At 34.8% G+C, this 17,215-nt stretch overlaps 1 protein-coding gene across 1 annotated transcript in view; it reads left to right on the top strand.

The window, feature by feature from the left end:
- The window catches only part of BTBD8 (BTB domain containing 8), a 159,779-nt gene that overhangs the window by 129,341 nt on the left and 13,223 nt on the right, over nt 1-17,215 (top strand). Inside the window, exons 10-13 of the mRNA XM_044674836.1 lie at nt 9,949-10,131; nt 10,918-11,055; nt 11,914-12,043; nt 14,534-14,595. Of these exons, the coding sequence (XP_044530771.1) occupies nt 9,949-10,131; nt 10,918-11,055; nt 11,914-12,043; nt 14,534-14,595 (513 nt within the window). The remainder of the gene's footprint in view (nt 1-9,948; nt 10,132-10,917; nt 11,056-11,913; nt 12,044-14,533; nt 14,596-17,215) is intronic.

Genomic DNA, 17,215 nt, shown 5'->3' with positions numbered 1-17,215 from the left:
ACACACACACACACACACACACACACACACACACACACACACACACACACAGTTTGAAATGTACTTTTCTGTTTCTCCAACCTTTCCATCTCTTATTTTCAAACTTTCAGCCTCACTTCTTTTCATGCAAGATTATAAATGCCACATACCTTGAGTTTATAGACCCTTCTATTTCTGCCTGGATATTGCTTAAAAGAAGCTCTAGTAGTTGCAGAAACACCAGTTCTAAAAAGTGAACATGTAACTAAGCTACATAAGTAGGGACATGATTATTTTAAAGCACCTTTGCCCTTTTTTTTAAAGTTTACATTCTTCATGAGATCTAGGTCCTTGAAAAAGATTACAAAGACTATCAAAATTCTTTGGTGATTCTTTTGATCAGGGGTAGTTAACCTGGATCTGTGAACTTTAAAAAAAAACAAAAACTTGATAACTACTCCTTTGAAATACTATTTATTTTATTTTGTACATTTAAACATATTGTTCTGAGAAGGGGTCTATAAGACTTCACCAGTCTGACAAAGAGATCCATGAGACACAAACAAAGGTAGAAAACCTCTGCTTTAGGTCAATCCTTACTATTGCAAATTCCACTCTTAGAATCATGATATAGAGACAGTCCTTGTCAGGTGTTCAGATCATGTCCAGTATTCATTCTTACTCACAAATGATAATTTTTTAGACCTATAGATAGAACAAAACCTAACAATTATTAATTGTCCCCCCCCCCGAAAAAATTCCTCATAAATATCGTATTTCACAAATATCCAAATTATTGATGTGGATTAGCTTTTCTGGGTTTATATCTACCAATCTGGTTTTCTATTATGGATCCTTCCAGAAACCTTACCACAGAGCAGTCAGACTAAATTATACCACTTCTTGTGAGATTTCATTTCCTTATTAGTGATAGTCCATAGAATAAATCTATTTACCATTGATAAGCTCATCTCCGAACAATATAACCATTAATTTCCAATTCAAATGTTTGTTTCTTTTTAAAAACTGGTTTCTCTAATTGTATTTCATGAAGATTTCCCCTATATTCCTCCCTTCCCCACTGTTTATTGAACAAGCCAGTTTTTATTCCCTCACAGTCAGAAGTCTGAAATAATTTCTAACTCCCTAAATTAACCAACATTTTAACATTGCTAAATAAAGACACCACTTTTTTCTTAAACCAATCAACTCTTTTCTAGCACAGTAATTTTAACTTTTCCAAATTGACACAAGACTTTCAGCATCTGTAAAATGGAACTCACATGTCATTAGGAAGACCCTTCCTCCCTCAGTACTATAACTTTCCAATCAATGGCTCTAGGTTTTCTCTCTCTCCCCGTTGACTCTGGCCTGCCTGCCTCATATAATGTTCTCTCTTTCCCCAGAGGATACTAATAGCTTTATCACAGACTTGCATGTAAATAATTTCTGTTTTGAGATATTCAGAGTACCCTTAGCCTAATAATCTACTTAATAATATACAAGTCATCACCTTCACCTCTTTAAGAGGATTCACCTCTTCTTCCTCTTGGAGCATTTTGCCTTATAGTCCTACATATCCTTTGACTATTATTGTCTAAGATTTCCTCATGTCAGGTCCTGAAATGCCCTTCTTGTTCTTTTACCCCTAAGACCCAGGTTTTTAAATCTGGGCTTTGTGAACTTTTTAAAAATCTGTGTAGTAGGTTTTATTTATAATCCTGTACGCTTTATTTCCTGCATTTAAAAACATTATTCTGAAAAAAGTATCCATGGGTTTCATAAGCGTGCCAAAGGAGTCCATCTCATATATGAAAAATCATGAACCTCTCACAAGAACTTGTAAACACATAAGAACAAGTCAAATACTGTGTCAAGGAAAACCATTCTGCAAGTGATTAAGCTGATCAAGGAGTCTAGTTCAGCCCCCAATCTTATTTATCTGTAATTGGGGTAATTTTTCTTTTTTCTTTTAAAAAAACATAAGTTTATAAACATCTTTTAGGTGTTCAATACAGGTACAGCAAAGAGTAATAAAAAAGTGTAAGTTGATTCAGAATATATAGTAATTCTCTGGAATAGATATCACAGAAGTCAAAGTTTTTTGTTTGTTCATTCTTCATTTTATAACGGTTCTTAAAATTATTCATTTGTATAATATTAATGTTAGATGTACATTTTTCTGGTTCTGCTCATTTCTGTCTGCATCAGTTCATATGAGTAGGCCATGCAGATATTATAATCACCTTATTTTATAGACAAGAAAACTGAGGCAGATAGAGATTAAGAGAGCTTGTTCAACCAGCTTTGCCAAACAAGCTTCAGTTTAAAGAGAAAGGAAAAGTATTGTCTCCATTTTTATAGAAATTATCTTTCTTTAATCACTGTCCAAAAAATGAGTTCTTCAAAACTGGCAGATGTTTTAGTTTCATAGTTTGGTTTTGCATGCATAAATATATAAATATTTGCTTGAGCAAAACTGCGGGGAGGTTTGAATTATTGACTCTAGAATGTAACGGTCATCTAATTCAATTACCTCACCAAAAAAAATTTTAGAAGTTTTATTAATGCCTATTATTTTTATATCACTTGTTCCCAGGCATATCAACCTCTCACTACCAAATGAGCTTCCCCCTTATAATAAAGAAGAGTTCAGCAGAACCAAAAGACAGAATTTGACTTTTGACATTACATGCAACATTATACACCCAAAGTCCTTCACCTATACCATGAGAAAGGTGCTTCCATGTTTTTTTCTCCAAAAATCATTACAGTTACTCATTATTGATCTTCATTTCAGTCTTTTTTGTTTAGTCATTATTTGTATTGTTTTCTTGATTTTTCCTCGCTTCACTCTATCAATCTATAACATTTTGCCAAGTTCCCCTGAATTCCTATGTCATTCTGTTGTGACACAAAAATATTTCTTTATATTCATATACAATTTTCTGTCCATCTATTTTCCAGTGAATGGACAACTAATTTTTTTGCCAGTCTTTTGCTACCACAAAAAAATATTACCACAGATTATTTAGCACATAGAGGGCCCTTCTGTCTTTGACTTGCTTGGGGCTTTATATGTCCATGAGTCTCTTCATATTATAGTCACCATTGTAAAAAGATTTACTCAAGGTCATAAGCATAGTAAGTAGCAAAAATGAGATTTCAGAACTGAAGGCTTCCTATTTCAAAGTCAGGATTTTTTTCTGTTCTGTAGTACTGGCTCAGCTTCATATATATCCCTTTTTGTTCCTGATTATATTCAAACTTTAGTAACTCAACATCCCCTTGCTCTGGCCTCTCTCCATCACAACCTTCTCTCAGAAACATTTCATTGAGTCACCTCTCCCAGGGGCATGTGTAATTTAATTTTTAAATCAGAATGTACAATAAAAGGCTTTATTCTGCTCCTCCCTCCACAATAAAGAATTTTTAGGAATCAGAGCTAGTAGTGAGTGTGTGTACATATATTTTAGAGAGAGAATATTTTAAAAGTTAACCTCATTATCAATAAAAATTTTATATACATACACACATGTGGTATTGAATGTTCACTGTAAACTTTTAAAAAATTCTTTGTTAATAGAATTTATCCACAATTTTCCCATCTCCTCCCGATTTCTTAAAGCACAATAGTATCCCATCACATTCATGCCACAGCTTCATTGAGCCTGTCATCTAGCATTTATGGAAATGACTGCTACAATACTAGGCATTGTGCCAAGCCCTGAAGATAACAAAGAAAAGCAAAAAACAAAGCCTTACTCTCAGGAGAATCACAGTCCACTGAAGAAGACAACATGCAAACAACAAACAAGATATATATAAGATGATTTGAGGATAGTCTTAGAGGGAAGGCACTAAAATTAAGGAGGGAAGGAGTACCTTCTTATAGAAAGTGGGACTTTATATGAAACTTGAGGAGGTAGAGAATGATGAGAGAGAATGGATTATCTTGTTTGAGGAATAGCAAGGAAGCCAGTGTCACTGAATTAAAGAGAAAATGGTGGAGAGACTAAGGTGCGAAAAGACTGGAGAAATAGGAAGGAGCTAGGTTCTGAATGACTTTGGAAACCAAACGAGGCATTTTATATTTGGTTCCTCAGTTGAAGGGAATACACTTGTTTTCCAGCATTTTTTACTACCATGGAAGAGCAGGTTTAAATATTTTTGCTCATAGGACCTTTTTTCTTTCTTTGGTTTCTTTTAGATGGAGTCCTAGTAATGGTATAGCTGGATAAAAGAACACACTGTTTAGTAACTTTTTGTATATAATTCCAATTTGCTTTACAAAATGATTCCATTCACAAGTCCACCAACAATGCATTGATGTGCCTGTTTTCCCATAGCTCATCAACATTTATAATTTTACTTTTTTGTCCTCTTTGTTACTCTTTTGGTTATGGATTGGAATCTCAGAATTGCTCTAATTTTCATTTCCCTAATTAGTAGTGATTTGGAACATTTTCTTTCATGTGACTATAAAGAACTTCCTGTTTCATATCTGAATCAATTCCTTATGAAGTAACACCTTTATCAGAGAAACTTGCTACAAAGGTTTTCTTTTTCCCCTATTGTTTCCCTTTTGACTTAGTTTTATTAGATTTACTTAAGCAAAACCATTTCAACTTACATAATAAAAATTACAGTAGTACCTCATTTAACACAAACTCAACATATACAAATTCAGATATATTTTTTAATCCAATGATATTACTTATAAAATTACTTATTATATACCAACATATACCAGTTACTTATAAAAAAACACAAACTCAACATATACAAATTCAGATTTTTTAAAATCCAATGATGTATTACTTATAAAAAAACATTTAAAACAAACACTTAACATAGTTGAGTTTTATTTTAGCCTCTTTGCTAATATTTTATATATCACTTTTGCATCTATATTCCTTTGAATATTGATTTACTATTTTCATTCTTCTGGTTTATGTATCAAGACTTCATCTATGTCAGAAAGAATTTCTCACTATTTTTGCAAGCAATTTATATAATACTGGAATTGTTCCTTAAGTGTTTGATAGAATTCACCTGTGAATTCATCTGGTCCTGGAGTTTTTTTCCTTTGAGATTTCATTTATGATTTGTTCAGCTTCTTCTTCTGGAACTAGGTTGTTTTTAGAACAAATTTTCTGTTGTTTTTCAATTAATTTAGGTATTTTATGTTTTTTCTATAAATACATTCATTTTATTTAAGTTGTTAGTTTTATTAGAATATATTTGGGCAAAATAGTTTAATAATATCCTTTATTCTTCCATTGTTATGAATTTCCCTTTTTCATTTTTAATACTGATCATTTGGTTTCCCCCTTTATTATTTAAATTAAATTTGCAAATCTGTTTTTTAAAAGCTCCTAGTTTATTCATTGTTTTTTGTTGTTGTTGTTTTGCTAATTCTTTAATTTTCAGGATTTCTATTTTGGTATTTAGTTGGGTTTTTTTAAATTTGTTGGTTTCCTAGTATTTTTTCATTGCATTTCCAACTCATCAATCTATTCTTTTTTGTTGTTGTTATTGTTGTTGCTGCTTTGTTTATAAAATTATTTATAGATTTAAATTTTCCCATAAGGACTACTTTAGCTAGATCCCCCAAATTTTGGTATATCATTTGATTTGTTGAAGTCAATAGAGAATGAGCCAGTAGACAGAGATTGAAGATAATTGGTGAAGAAGAAAGAGTGACTGGTTCAGGGGAGGTGGCCTAGGAGAGAATTGAAGGAATTGTGGGTCATGGTGCCAATGACAAGAAGGGTTATGTGAGGAGGAGAGAAGGAGAGTTAAAAAGTCAATAGGTTATGGTCATATACAAGGATTTTAGAATTCTTGAACATAGAGGTGATAATTTGTAGGTTATGTCAGGATTAAGGGTATGACCATCTTTGTATGTAGCTGAGGTGGGATGAGACGTAAGTGGTTAGGATAAAGTCCTTTACATTAGCCAAATTTGTTAATACCCTCCTCTGAGAAAGATCTAGTTGAATTCAGCCTTTTACTTGAGGGGGAAGAGGAGAGAGAAGAAGAGCTTTTTTTATTTATCTCACATTGTGGTCCATTTTAAAATCTTTTTTTTGCTTGTAAAATTAACTATCAGACTGATTGAAGATTGTTTTGTTTTGTTTTTTTCTTCATACTGAAATGTGATTTTCCCCCTCCTCTTAGTGCAAGGGGTTTTTTGTTGTTATTGTTTTGACCTTAACTCATAAATCTGTCAGTCTCATTTTAATTTCCAAGGGATTTCTTCCTGAGTGTAGTTTGACATGTGCCCTAGATTTGGGGAAGTTGGATTTCATAAGCTTCAGGGGAAGTTAGCCCAGGAGGCCTGGGAGATGCTAAGAAATGAAATTCTAAAGACACAAAAGGAAATAATTCTAGTGAGGAGGAAAAATGAGATTTGTCTGAAGCTACTTATGGAGATTAACCAACCAACTTAGATATCCAAAAGAAATATACAGGATATGAAACAAGCCCAGGTAAGAGAAAAAGATATATGAGAGTATGGCATCATTTTGTAGAAATAGTCAAGAATGCTCAGAATTGTCAGGATTCTTGAAGTTGGTACAGAAACCTAAGGGCAGCAGAAAGTGGAGTTTGGAGTTTTTGTTTCTTTTTTAGTTATTTTGATAGAAAAAAATATCACAGAAGGCATAGGACCTTGGATTTGGAAAATAAAATGATAATGACTGAAAACATAGAGAAGGATGAGATACTTAGTAATGCTTTTGTTTGTTTTCTCTGCAAAGGAGAATAACCTTTAAACTGGAAATAACAAAAAAAAAAAATAGGCATTGACACCCAAGAGTACCTGGGTACCCTTGGTGAATTCAGGATACTTGTCCCAGGAGAAATACATCTTCAGGTTCTGAAAGGTCCAGTAGAAGCGATTGCTAAACTATTTTCAGTGACATTTGAAAATTTATGAAAAACTGGAGAATTACCTCAAGATTAGGTAAAAAAAATGTGCCATTTTTCTTTTTTTAATAGTTAATTTCTCCCCAATTATATGTAAAAACAATTTTTAACAATATTTTTTTAGTTCCAAATTTTCTCCCCCCCCTTCCTTTATTCCTTCCCAACCCTCCCCACTCTCTGAGATGGCAAACAATCTGATATGATTTTAAATATGCAATCATGTAAAACATTTTTCCATATTAGTCATTTTGTGGAAGAGGTCTCAAGTCAGAAAAAGAAAGTGAAGTATATTATTTTTTAGTCTGCATTCAAATTCCATCAGTTATTTCTATGAAGACAGATGGCATTTTTCATCATGACCCTCTGGGATTGTCTTGCATCACTGAATTGCTGAGAATAACTAGGTCATTCACAGTTCATCAAAAAATATTACTGTTACTGTGTACAATGTTCTTCTGGTTCTGTTCGCTTTTCATCAGTTCATATAAGCCTTTACAGGATTTTCTGAAATTGTTCTGCTTGTCATTTCTTATAGTAAATAATTTTCCATTTTAATCATATACTACAACTTTTTTAGCCATTTCCCAACTAATGAACATCACCTCAATTTCCAGTTCTTTGCTACCACAAAAAGAGCTGCAGTAAATATTTTTTTTTACAGATAGCTCCTTTTCTGTTGTTTTTTTCCCTGCATGTGTGTTTTTTTTTTAATCTCTTTGATACAAACCTAGTAGTGATATGCACAGTTTTAGAGCCTTTTGAGCATAATTCCAAATTGCTCTTCAGAATGGCTGGATCAGATCACAATTCCACAATAGTGCATAAGTGTCCCAATTTTCCTATATCCCCTCCAACATTTGTTATTTTCTTTTTCTGTCATACTGGCCAGTCTGACAGATGTGAGGGGTGATTTAAAGTATTAAAGAAAATGCCCCATTTTTCAAAAGAGAGAAGAGAGCAGAATTTGCAAGCTATAGGTTAGTAAACATGACTTTGTTTTCTTGGAAAATTCTGGAACAAATCATTGAAGTCATGGTTAATTAACATCTTGAAAGGGAATGGTGTTTACAAAGAGCCAGCATGGTTTCATCTAGAGTAGGTCATGCCAAGCAAACCTCATTTACATTTTTTATGAGATAGACATTGACAAGTGGAATGCAGTGGATTTTGATAAAGTATCTTCTACTACTCTTGTGGAGACAACAGAGAGGTATGGATTAGACATGCATTCATCTGTTTCAAACCTGGTAAAATGACTGGACCCAAAGCATAATTGTTAATGGTTTAATGGCAGCATGGCAGGTGACCTAATGGAGTGGACCTATGCTTTACCTTGAACTGCTTAATATTTTTTCAGTGATTTCATTACAGTGGTAGATTGTAATGTCCACATGAGTACACAAAATATAAATATATAGACATACATATATGTATATGCATATACATGTAATATATTAAAGCAGAAGCAACAAGTTGTGGAGGATGAGAATAGAGGAAGACAGTCACTAAAATCAAGCAAAACAAGATATAGAAAATGTGGTAAAGGATGGGATTCATCATCTATATGTTAATAGGGGTACAAATGGTGGACCCCTGGGTTCAGGAAGGAAATCTTTCTCAAGAATGGGAGGACTCCAAACTTAACTTAAAAAAGAAAGATTTATTAGTAAGATAAGATCAATGACCAGCAAGACAGCATGAGTGGAACAACCTTGCGGGCTTGCCTTCCACGACATGGCACAGCAGCCAGCATGAGTAGAGCAACTGTTGGGGGGTTGCTCCCTGGATGCCCTAGTTCAGGGGTTTTTATATCCTTTTCAAGAGTGTGTACTTGACTTCTTGCACTCAGGCATTCTGTGGGTGGGGATAGTCTGTCTGGGATCTATCCATGGTTAATGGTCTTTGCCTTGGGAGTCACAAGGGCAGGAAGGGGGGAGGGAATTTCCCTGTTCACAGCTTGCCTGAGTTAAGGGTTACAGGATCCCTGCCATCTCTGCACAATGTCCATGTCATATATAGATGCTATTTTGGGGAAATAATAATGTATTTTCATTTAATCCCTACATTTTTGCTTTCTTTTAGTCTATATTTCTCCTCCATTTTGTGGCCAAATCCTTGAGAAAGCCATCTAACAATCAGCATCTCTACCTCCTTTCCTCTTACTCTCTCCTTAGCTTCTGGCCTCAACATTCAGCTGAAAGTTCTCTCTGCCAAGTAGCCAGTCATCTCTGAATTCACCAAATCCAGGGGCCTTTTCTCAGTCCTCATCCTTCTTGACCTCTCTGCAACCTTTAACACTATCATTCACCTTCTTCTTCTTGATCTTCTTTTCTCTCTAGGTTTCCATGGCACTACTCTCTCCTGGTTCTCCTCCTACCAGTCTGACCACTCTGTCTCTTTTGCTGAATCTTCATTCAGGACCCACCCACTAAGTGAGTCCCACAAAGCCCTGTCCCAGACTTTCTCCTTTTCTCCCTCATAACTTGGCCTTTTCCTACCATTACAGTCTTCTTAAACTCTTCTACTACTTATATTTATATATAATTTTACTCCTTTTCATGTATTCTGAGATCCAGGGACATCTCTTTCCTGGCTGTTCCTTACATAAGACATTTCCATCTCCTGCCTTTAGGCATTTTCTCTGTATATCCCACATTCCTGGAATTCTCTCGCTCCTCATCTCTACCTCTGGGCTTTCCTGACTTCCTTTAAGGCCCAACTTAACGCTCACCTGTCATATAGGGAACCTTTCCTAATCCCATGTCATGCTAATGTCTTCCCTCTATTGACCAACTTCAGTTTGTTTTGTCTGTTGCCATTGGTAGGTTGTCTTCATTGGACTCTCAGCTTCTTGAGACTTGGAACCGTTTTTTGTTTTTCTTTGTATATTTAGCATTTAGCACAGTAGCTGGCATGCAGTAGGCCCTTACTACATGCTTGACCTGCTTATTGACTGTGAAATCAGAAGCATTTCAGACACTAGAAAAGTCATTTCAGAAGATGATTCCTCATAACTCTTTTTTGAAAAAATCTCAGAATGACAAAAATGCTGCTTTTCTTCTGATGGAAAGTGACCGACTAATCATCAGCCTTCCCAGAGTGAAATGGACTGAAGCTGCGCTGACTATGGCATGCAGGCTGCAAGAAGAATGTATAGCATTTATTGTGGAGAACTTCTCCCAGATAATACAGAGTGAGAACTTTGCTCTTCTCTTACAGGTACTGTCTGCACTTAAGCTCTTTTTTACTTCCCTCTTTTTTTTGCCACTTGAATTATGTGACATTCTAAATGAACATTTACTTAAATACAAAATAAAATAATACAATTTCAGTTAATTTCATATGATCAACAGCCATCATATTGAAGTTTTTATATAGTGGAAATCAGGCCATATTCATCTCCTTTTACTTCATAGTTCCTAGAATTGGGTCTTTAACGTAGTGAGTGTTTCATAATTCTTTGTTGTATTGAATTTTCGAACTGCTTACATTATAGTGATGGGCAATTTCAGGTGCAAAAAAAAGGCTCTTTGGAGTGCTCAATATGACCCGGTGTTAAACTACCTTACTCTGCTTTTCAACCTCAAGTTCATCTGAACCACAGAAACCAGAGTGTCTGAGAACCACATGGATACAATTTGATGATGATGGTAGTTTTTCATGGATAATGGAATTATATTCTCAGCAAAACTAACTATAACTGGACCCAAACCTTCATAGGGTATTTACCCATCTAGTTTCACTGGAGGACCTTCTATACACTTCTGGGTTCTGTTTAATTAGGTAGGGTTAATGGGAGTCTCATAACTTTTTGGTGACTTTGTGAGGTAGATGGAAAAAAAATTGAATGATTTAATTTCTGAATTACTTCAGGCCCCTACAGTTATGAGTCTTCTATCCTTAGGCCAGGCTTTCAAACTTAATCTTAGCTTGTGACTTGTGAGAAAAACTACCTCATTGTACATTTCATTGTATATGGATATTTGTGTGTTTTTTTCCCCATAGTCACAAGCAATGAGTAGCACACCTGATCTTTTGGACAAAGTTCTTAAAGCAATTGAGAAGAACATCACCACAGAGAACAGCTGCTTACTTCTAATGGCTGTGGATACTCTGCTGAACACTGAAAGTACAAAGGAAATGGTATTGATATGAATGTTGTAATAATAAAAATTTACTCAACTCCAGAACATTTTTAATATTAAGGATTTAAAATAAAAGAGTAAGAATTTCAAGGTACAAATGAACTTGTAGTGATTTGGAATTAAGCATTTTAGATGGCTTATTTTAACCATTTTTTAAAAATCTATTTTCCTTTTGTTGAAATAGTAGATTTTTAAACTACTAGTGGCCCAACAGTACTCCATTGGTTAATAAGACAGTATTATATGCCATTTGTTAATAATATTTATCCCTATAACAATGGTGTTACCAATCTGAATTTTCCAAGCATAAAATTTGCCTGAAATATCCTTGCTGATTTTTATTTTTGTAATATATTTTTTTCCTTTGGTGCTGGTATCTAGTTTTAAAACTTAAGATTCTCTGATTATTTAAATAAAATATAAAAATTAAAATGATGCGGATGCTTTATATGCAGATATTAGCCAATATTAATTATTAAGTTCCTGAAGGCTAGTGGTATTTTGTTCTGCAAGAGTAATAAAAATTTAATCAAACATAATGCTGTTCCCTAGAGTATTTGACCTTGTAGTGACTTAGCTTATTTTAAAACCCCATGGAAGGTACTCCTAAAAAGGTCACTGGTGATTTAAAGTAATGTTTCAGCTTCAATAGAAAAGATTTGGCTTCCTACAGCACCACAGAATAGTGCTTCTGGACAGTAAGCTTTCATCAGTAACATGTAGTCGACAATCTTAAAAATCTAAGTGATGACATCATTCATCTAGCTTAAGGAGTAAGTAGATTCTGAAAGGAATAATGACTGGTTGCTATGACAATGTGGCTCTCCCCAGCCGCTGATTTGTTGCTTGAACACAGGGTTTTACGTGCAAGATCCAGGCTGTGCGTGATAAGCTGTGGCTCTTCCTGGTTCAGTCTTTTTATGCCGTTCGTCACACAGAAAGCTGGAGTCTGATGAGACCAGATGATCAGCAGAAGATCCAAGCAGGTGGGTTAATTGTAGAATCCTTTATCTTTGTAGGAGAGTGATTTTTTTTTGCCATATATTTCAAGAATTCTTGATAAGTGCCAGGATTTGAGGTGGGGTGCTTCTATTCTTTAAAGTAATAAGTTGTCATTTATATATAGTCATAGTATGTTTAGTCAGCCTTGAAACTGATGAAGCAGTTTTGGGAGAATGTGTTTTTGTTTTGTTTTTCTAGAGCTTTAATGAGACACACATGTAAAATGGAGACAAGATTCCCTTTTTCTATATACATCTGTATGTGTCTGTTTATAACTCATATGTTAGCAAAAAGATTCCCATGTTATTTACATGAAACACTGATAATACTAAATGAGTTTTAATCTGCATAAATTACACTTTCTCCTTTTTACATGTCTTGTATTTAAGATTCTGCCATTTCTTACATAAAATTATTTCATGTGAGTTGTGTATAAATTAGATGAATTTATTTCACAATTGATAGGTACAGTGATACTATGTGTGCTATTGCAGAGTCTTTAATGAGCAGCATCATGGTCTCTGACATTTAACAGACAGCACTTGGCACATTAGAACTAAACTAAAAACATTTCTTGCTCTGAAAATTTCTTTGTTTCAAAAATGTTAAAATGTTATGGGTGTGGAACAGAAAATGGCTTCAGGATCTTTGTTAAAGCAAATGGTATATAATGTTGGAATTTTCATTAAGAATATTTACTTAAAAAGACATTTTTGGATCAGGTTATTTTGCTTTATATATATATTTTACAAAACAAGCCCTTTTATGAATTTTAGCATGTGACATTGCACAAAATGAAAAGCATTTATGGTGGTAGTTTTCACTTTTAAAATTCCTTAATTACATGTTGGATAAATGATCTAATCCATCTACCTTTTATTACTATGATGTGTGGGTATAGTTTAATATAATCTGATGAGTACATAGTTAAGAGTTTTATTATTTCTTTTTGCATTTAAAAATTTGGGAGAATTTTTTCATGGTGTGCATTTCTTTATGAATTTATGGAAAACCTGCATTGATCCACTAAAAATATTATAGTTGTTTTTTGTTTTTTGTTTTTTCCAAAAAGCTGTGAATCAGTCAGTGGTGTAGGTGACATTCAAAACTCTGTCCTGATTGGTAGCAAAGTTTGGGCCGGGGGGTAGGGGTGGGGGTTGGTTTTTGTTTGCTTTACTCTTTAGAAGATTTCATATCCCCAAGTTCAAATTCTTATAATGTTTTGCATTTTAATTATTTATAGCTATAGGAAAATCATTTAAAACTTTGAATATCTAATTAGTAATAAAGATGGTCAATACATGAAATTTCTCATTTTCAAATACCCATTTATGAAAATATTGTTATTATAATACGAAATGTCTTTAGTTTCATACCTGTTAAAATTTATGATGAGACCTAACCTATGCAGAAATACTGCATTGGGAACCCCACCCCCAGCCCCAAAAAAGGGCAAGAAACTAGATTATCTCATACATAATTTGTCATGGTCTCATTGAAGTATACTAATTTGGGGGAGTGATTTGTGTTAATATCTGTACAGAGTCATTTGCTTACCAAGATTCAATCCCTGTAATCAGTCCCATTTTTAGAATTCTGCTTTGTCCTGCAGCATAGTTTCGATAGAATGATGAAGACGCTATGTGACTTCCTCCTTAAATTCAGCATACTTTTTGTTGAATGTTTTAATATAATTTATGGAGACTACCTATACATTATCTGGATAGATTTTTTTAAAACGACCTCCAACAGAGTAGACATCAACCATATTATAGTGATAATCTTACCCAATTATTTCTATTTTCATCATGTCATTAAAACTATTATATTAAAAAATGCATGATAAGTAGTCCCAAAGTATGTTACATGAAAGTTTGTATTAATATTTTGTATGTGGTAACACTGATGTTTATTTCATAGATATCTTAACCTGTATAATTAAGTCGTTTATTAGGGAACTTTGTATTTTTTTGTCAAAATCCCAGCACTACTATTTTCCTGCCTTTCCCCAAACTCAACATATATTTATGATTCATCTGTTTTAACTAGCTATTTTTTTTAAAAAATCATAAGTATTTAAAATGTTTTTAAAAGGTACATGTATTGTTGTTATAAGCTGTAAAATCTTTGAAATGGGGAAATTGATCAATGATTGAAGTAAATTACCTGTTTAAAATTTTTTTTAAATTTATACTTAGTTTATGAACCTTTTATATATGAGAATCAATTTTTCATCTTTCTTAATGGCATGTTCAGAGCTTCTGTGAGCATAATGTAGAAAACTCTGGGAACCAGAGCAAAGATCATACAGATTTTGTTCTGGAGTTTCCAGGGAATTTTGAAATGTGCTATCAGTTTTCAAGAACATAGAGGTCTCTCCACTCAAATGTGCCCTTCCTCCCTAATGTCTGTTTGTTTTTCTTTTATGAAAACAAAGTGATTCCTAAAGAAATAAACCACTATTTCTTTTACAGCTGCATTTGATAAGGGTGATGATAGAAGACTTGGCAAAAAGCCGATATTCAGTAGTTCTCAGGTAAATCCCTTCATCTTCATATGCCATATAGGGAAAAAATTCTCAAGAATAATTTCAGATTTTGTTAAGATTGAAATAATTCATGTTTCAATTCTATTCCTTCATTGTTAATGATTCTTTTTCCCTGGGGAAAAAAAAACAGTTGACATTTTATATAGAGGGTTCCAAAAATCGTATTGCAGTTTTTAAGTTTTAATAGAAAGAATATGCTATTTTGTAGTACTTTTATCTACCTGGCATGGGTATTAGATGGTATGATACCTCTCCCGTTTCTTTGAAAGCTCTATTGGCAGCTAAACATGTTGGAACTGTACCAGTAGTTCAGATACTCGAATTGTAGATCTAATTCAATCTAAAAATTTCCTAATTAACCTACTTCTTGTAAGATATGTTTTTTCCATTTGTTCCACTTTTCCCTATGTGAAAATATTTGAATTCCCAAGCCCAGATGAACCATGTCCCAGAATACTGAAAGAGCTGGCAGACAAATTCTAAAGCACTGACAGTGATTTTTTAATGATCCTAGTAGAGGTCTAGATCCAGCAGAGGTACTATAGGTTTGTCAGCCCTGCCTCCCATCCTAGATTGCTTAGTGTATATTTTCGATTTATTTCTCTGCACATCATTTCCCCCATATGCAGACTCTTTGATGGCATTTATTTGTCTTTGTATGCCCAGTGGCTTGCGCACAGTTGGTGCTCAGTGAACGTATGAATGCTATATTTATAGGGTAAATATCATCGTTTCATTATAATGTAATTGTCATTTATATGAAATTCTATATGAAATGAATCTATTTGGGATCTTGCCCAAAAGTGTTTGAAATCACATTGTAATGTAGGTTCACCTATAACATGGTGTTGGATTCTGGAATCATTTGTGATAAGATTTCATGGCGAAGTGCTTTGACATTCTATAATTAAGCCAACAGGCTACCCTGAAGTCTAAGTTCATCGTCTGGTGAGATCAAATGTTAACAAGCCCACCAAATTCAGTGCCATGTAGGTCTCAATATAAGAATGTTTTGGGAAGCATCTGGGTAGCTCAGTGGATTGAGAGCCAGGCCTTGAGACGGGAGGTCTCAGACACTTCCCAGCTGTGTGACCCTGGGCAAGTCATTTAACCCCTTGCCTAGCCCTTACTACTCTTCTGCCTTGGAACCAATTCACAATATTGATTCTAAGAAGGAAGGTGAAGGTTTTAAGGGCGGGGGAGGGGGGAAGAATGTTTTGGAAGAGATCTAAAGGTGGAGCTGTTCATATATTCATTCAGCGAGTAACTTCAAAGCGTATATGTTAAAATAAGATTTGAACAGAGAACGAAGATGATGGGTTTTATTATAAATATATGTATATATATATATGCTTGTGTGTATACATATATACATATATATACCATTTACATGTCTATACATAAGTAATCTTGAATAATAAAAAGAATGACTAAACTTGGACTCAAATTTTAGCCCTCTCATTTCCTAGCTTTGCAAACATCATTATTCTTTGTGACCTTTGATTTTACCCTTTGTTTTTAGCCATTATAAACCCTGGGCTTTCTTATCCCAGCTTTCACCCTCACTGCTGGCTTTAGTCCCCGAGAAAGGCTACTTCTAGGTCCTGGGGTAGCTCTGAGGGCTCCGGGCCATCAGCTTGAGCCCCTACTCCATTGTCTTCTACTTTCAGTTGTAGTTAGAATCTTCTAGGAATAGTCCCTGATAGAATTTGACTAGATAACATCATTTAACCTTTCCAAAGGAACATTTTCTGAGAAGATGGCACAAGACCAGAAGTTGGGGAGCATTTCCTTCACACCTTGGCTCTCTCCTGCACTGCCTGGTCCAAGGGGGACTGAGCTGAGCCTTAGAGCATCCACTCCTCCCTTCTCTGCGCAGCACACCGCATGGACTAGAAGCTGCCACTCCCTCATGGCTGCCTTTGATTCACAAATAGGACATTTTACTCCAAGAGATTTCTTCTATGAAGTAAACTACTGGGAAGGACTTGAGCATTTGTCTAGATAAGGAAGATGCACTTCCCCATAGCCGTCCACAAGTCTAGTATGTGCCCTCTTGGCCTTGAGAGCTCCCCAGGAAGCAGCCTCATCTGAACTCCTTCACTTTGGGGTTGTTGTTGTTCAGTCCTTCAGTCATATCTGACTCTTGGTCACACTGTAACATGCCTATACTATCCATGAGGTTTTCTTGGCAGAGGTATTGTAGTGGTCTCACCACATCCTTATCCAGACAGTTAAAGGAAACCAAGGTTAAGTGACTTGCCTAAGGTCACACAGGTAGTGAGCAACTTGGGCTGGATTTAAACTTGTCTTTTTGCCTTCAGGCCCAGTGCTCTATCCACTGAACCACCTAGCTGCCACCTCTACCTAAAAGTAGAAAGGAACAAATGCAGAGATGCACGCAAAAAAGGCTGGTATTGAGAAACTACATAATGGCTTTGGCCTGGAGGGGAGATGAAGACTCTAGAGTTCTCTCCTTCCCTCTTCCTCCTGTCTGTCTGTCTCTCCCATTTCTTCTCCCTCTTCCACTCTCTACCTCTGTCATTTTCCTTCTCATTTTGTGGATGAGGAAATTGAGGCACAAAGAGGCTAAGCAACTCTCTCAGCC

This window comes from Gracilinanus agilis, chromosome 4 (genome assembly GCF_016433145.1).
Source record: "Gracilinanus agilis isolate LMUSP501 chromosome 4, AgileGrace, whole genome shotgun sequence".
NCBI classification, from domain to species: Eukaryota; Metazoa; Chordata; class Mammalia; order Didelphimorphia; family Didelphidae; genus Gracilinanus; species Gracilinanus agilis.
Note: the sequence above shows the minus strand (reverse complement) of the source record. Positions and strands in the feature narration are given on the sequence as shown.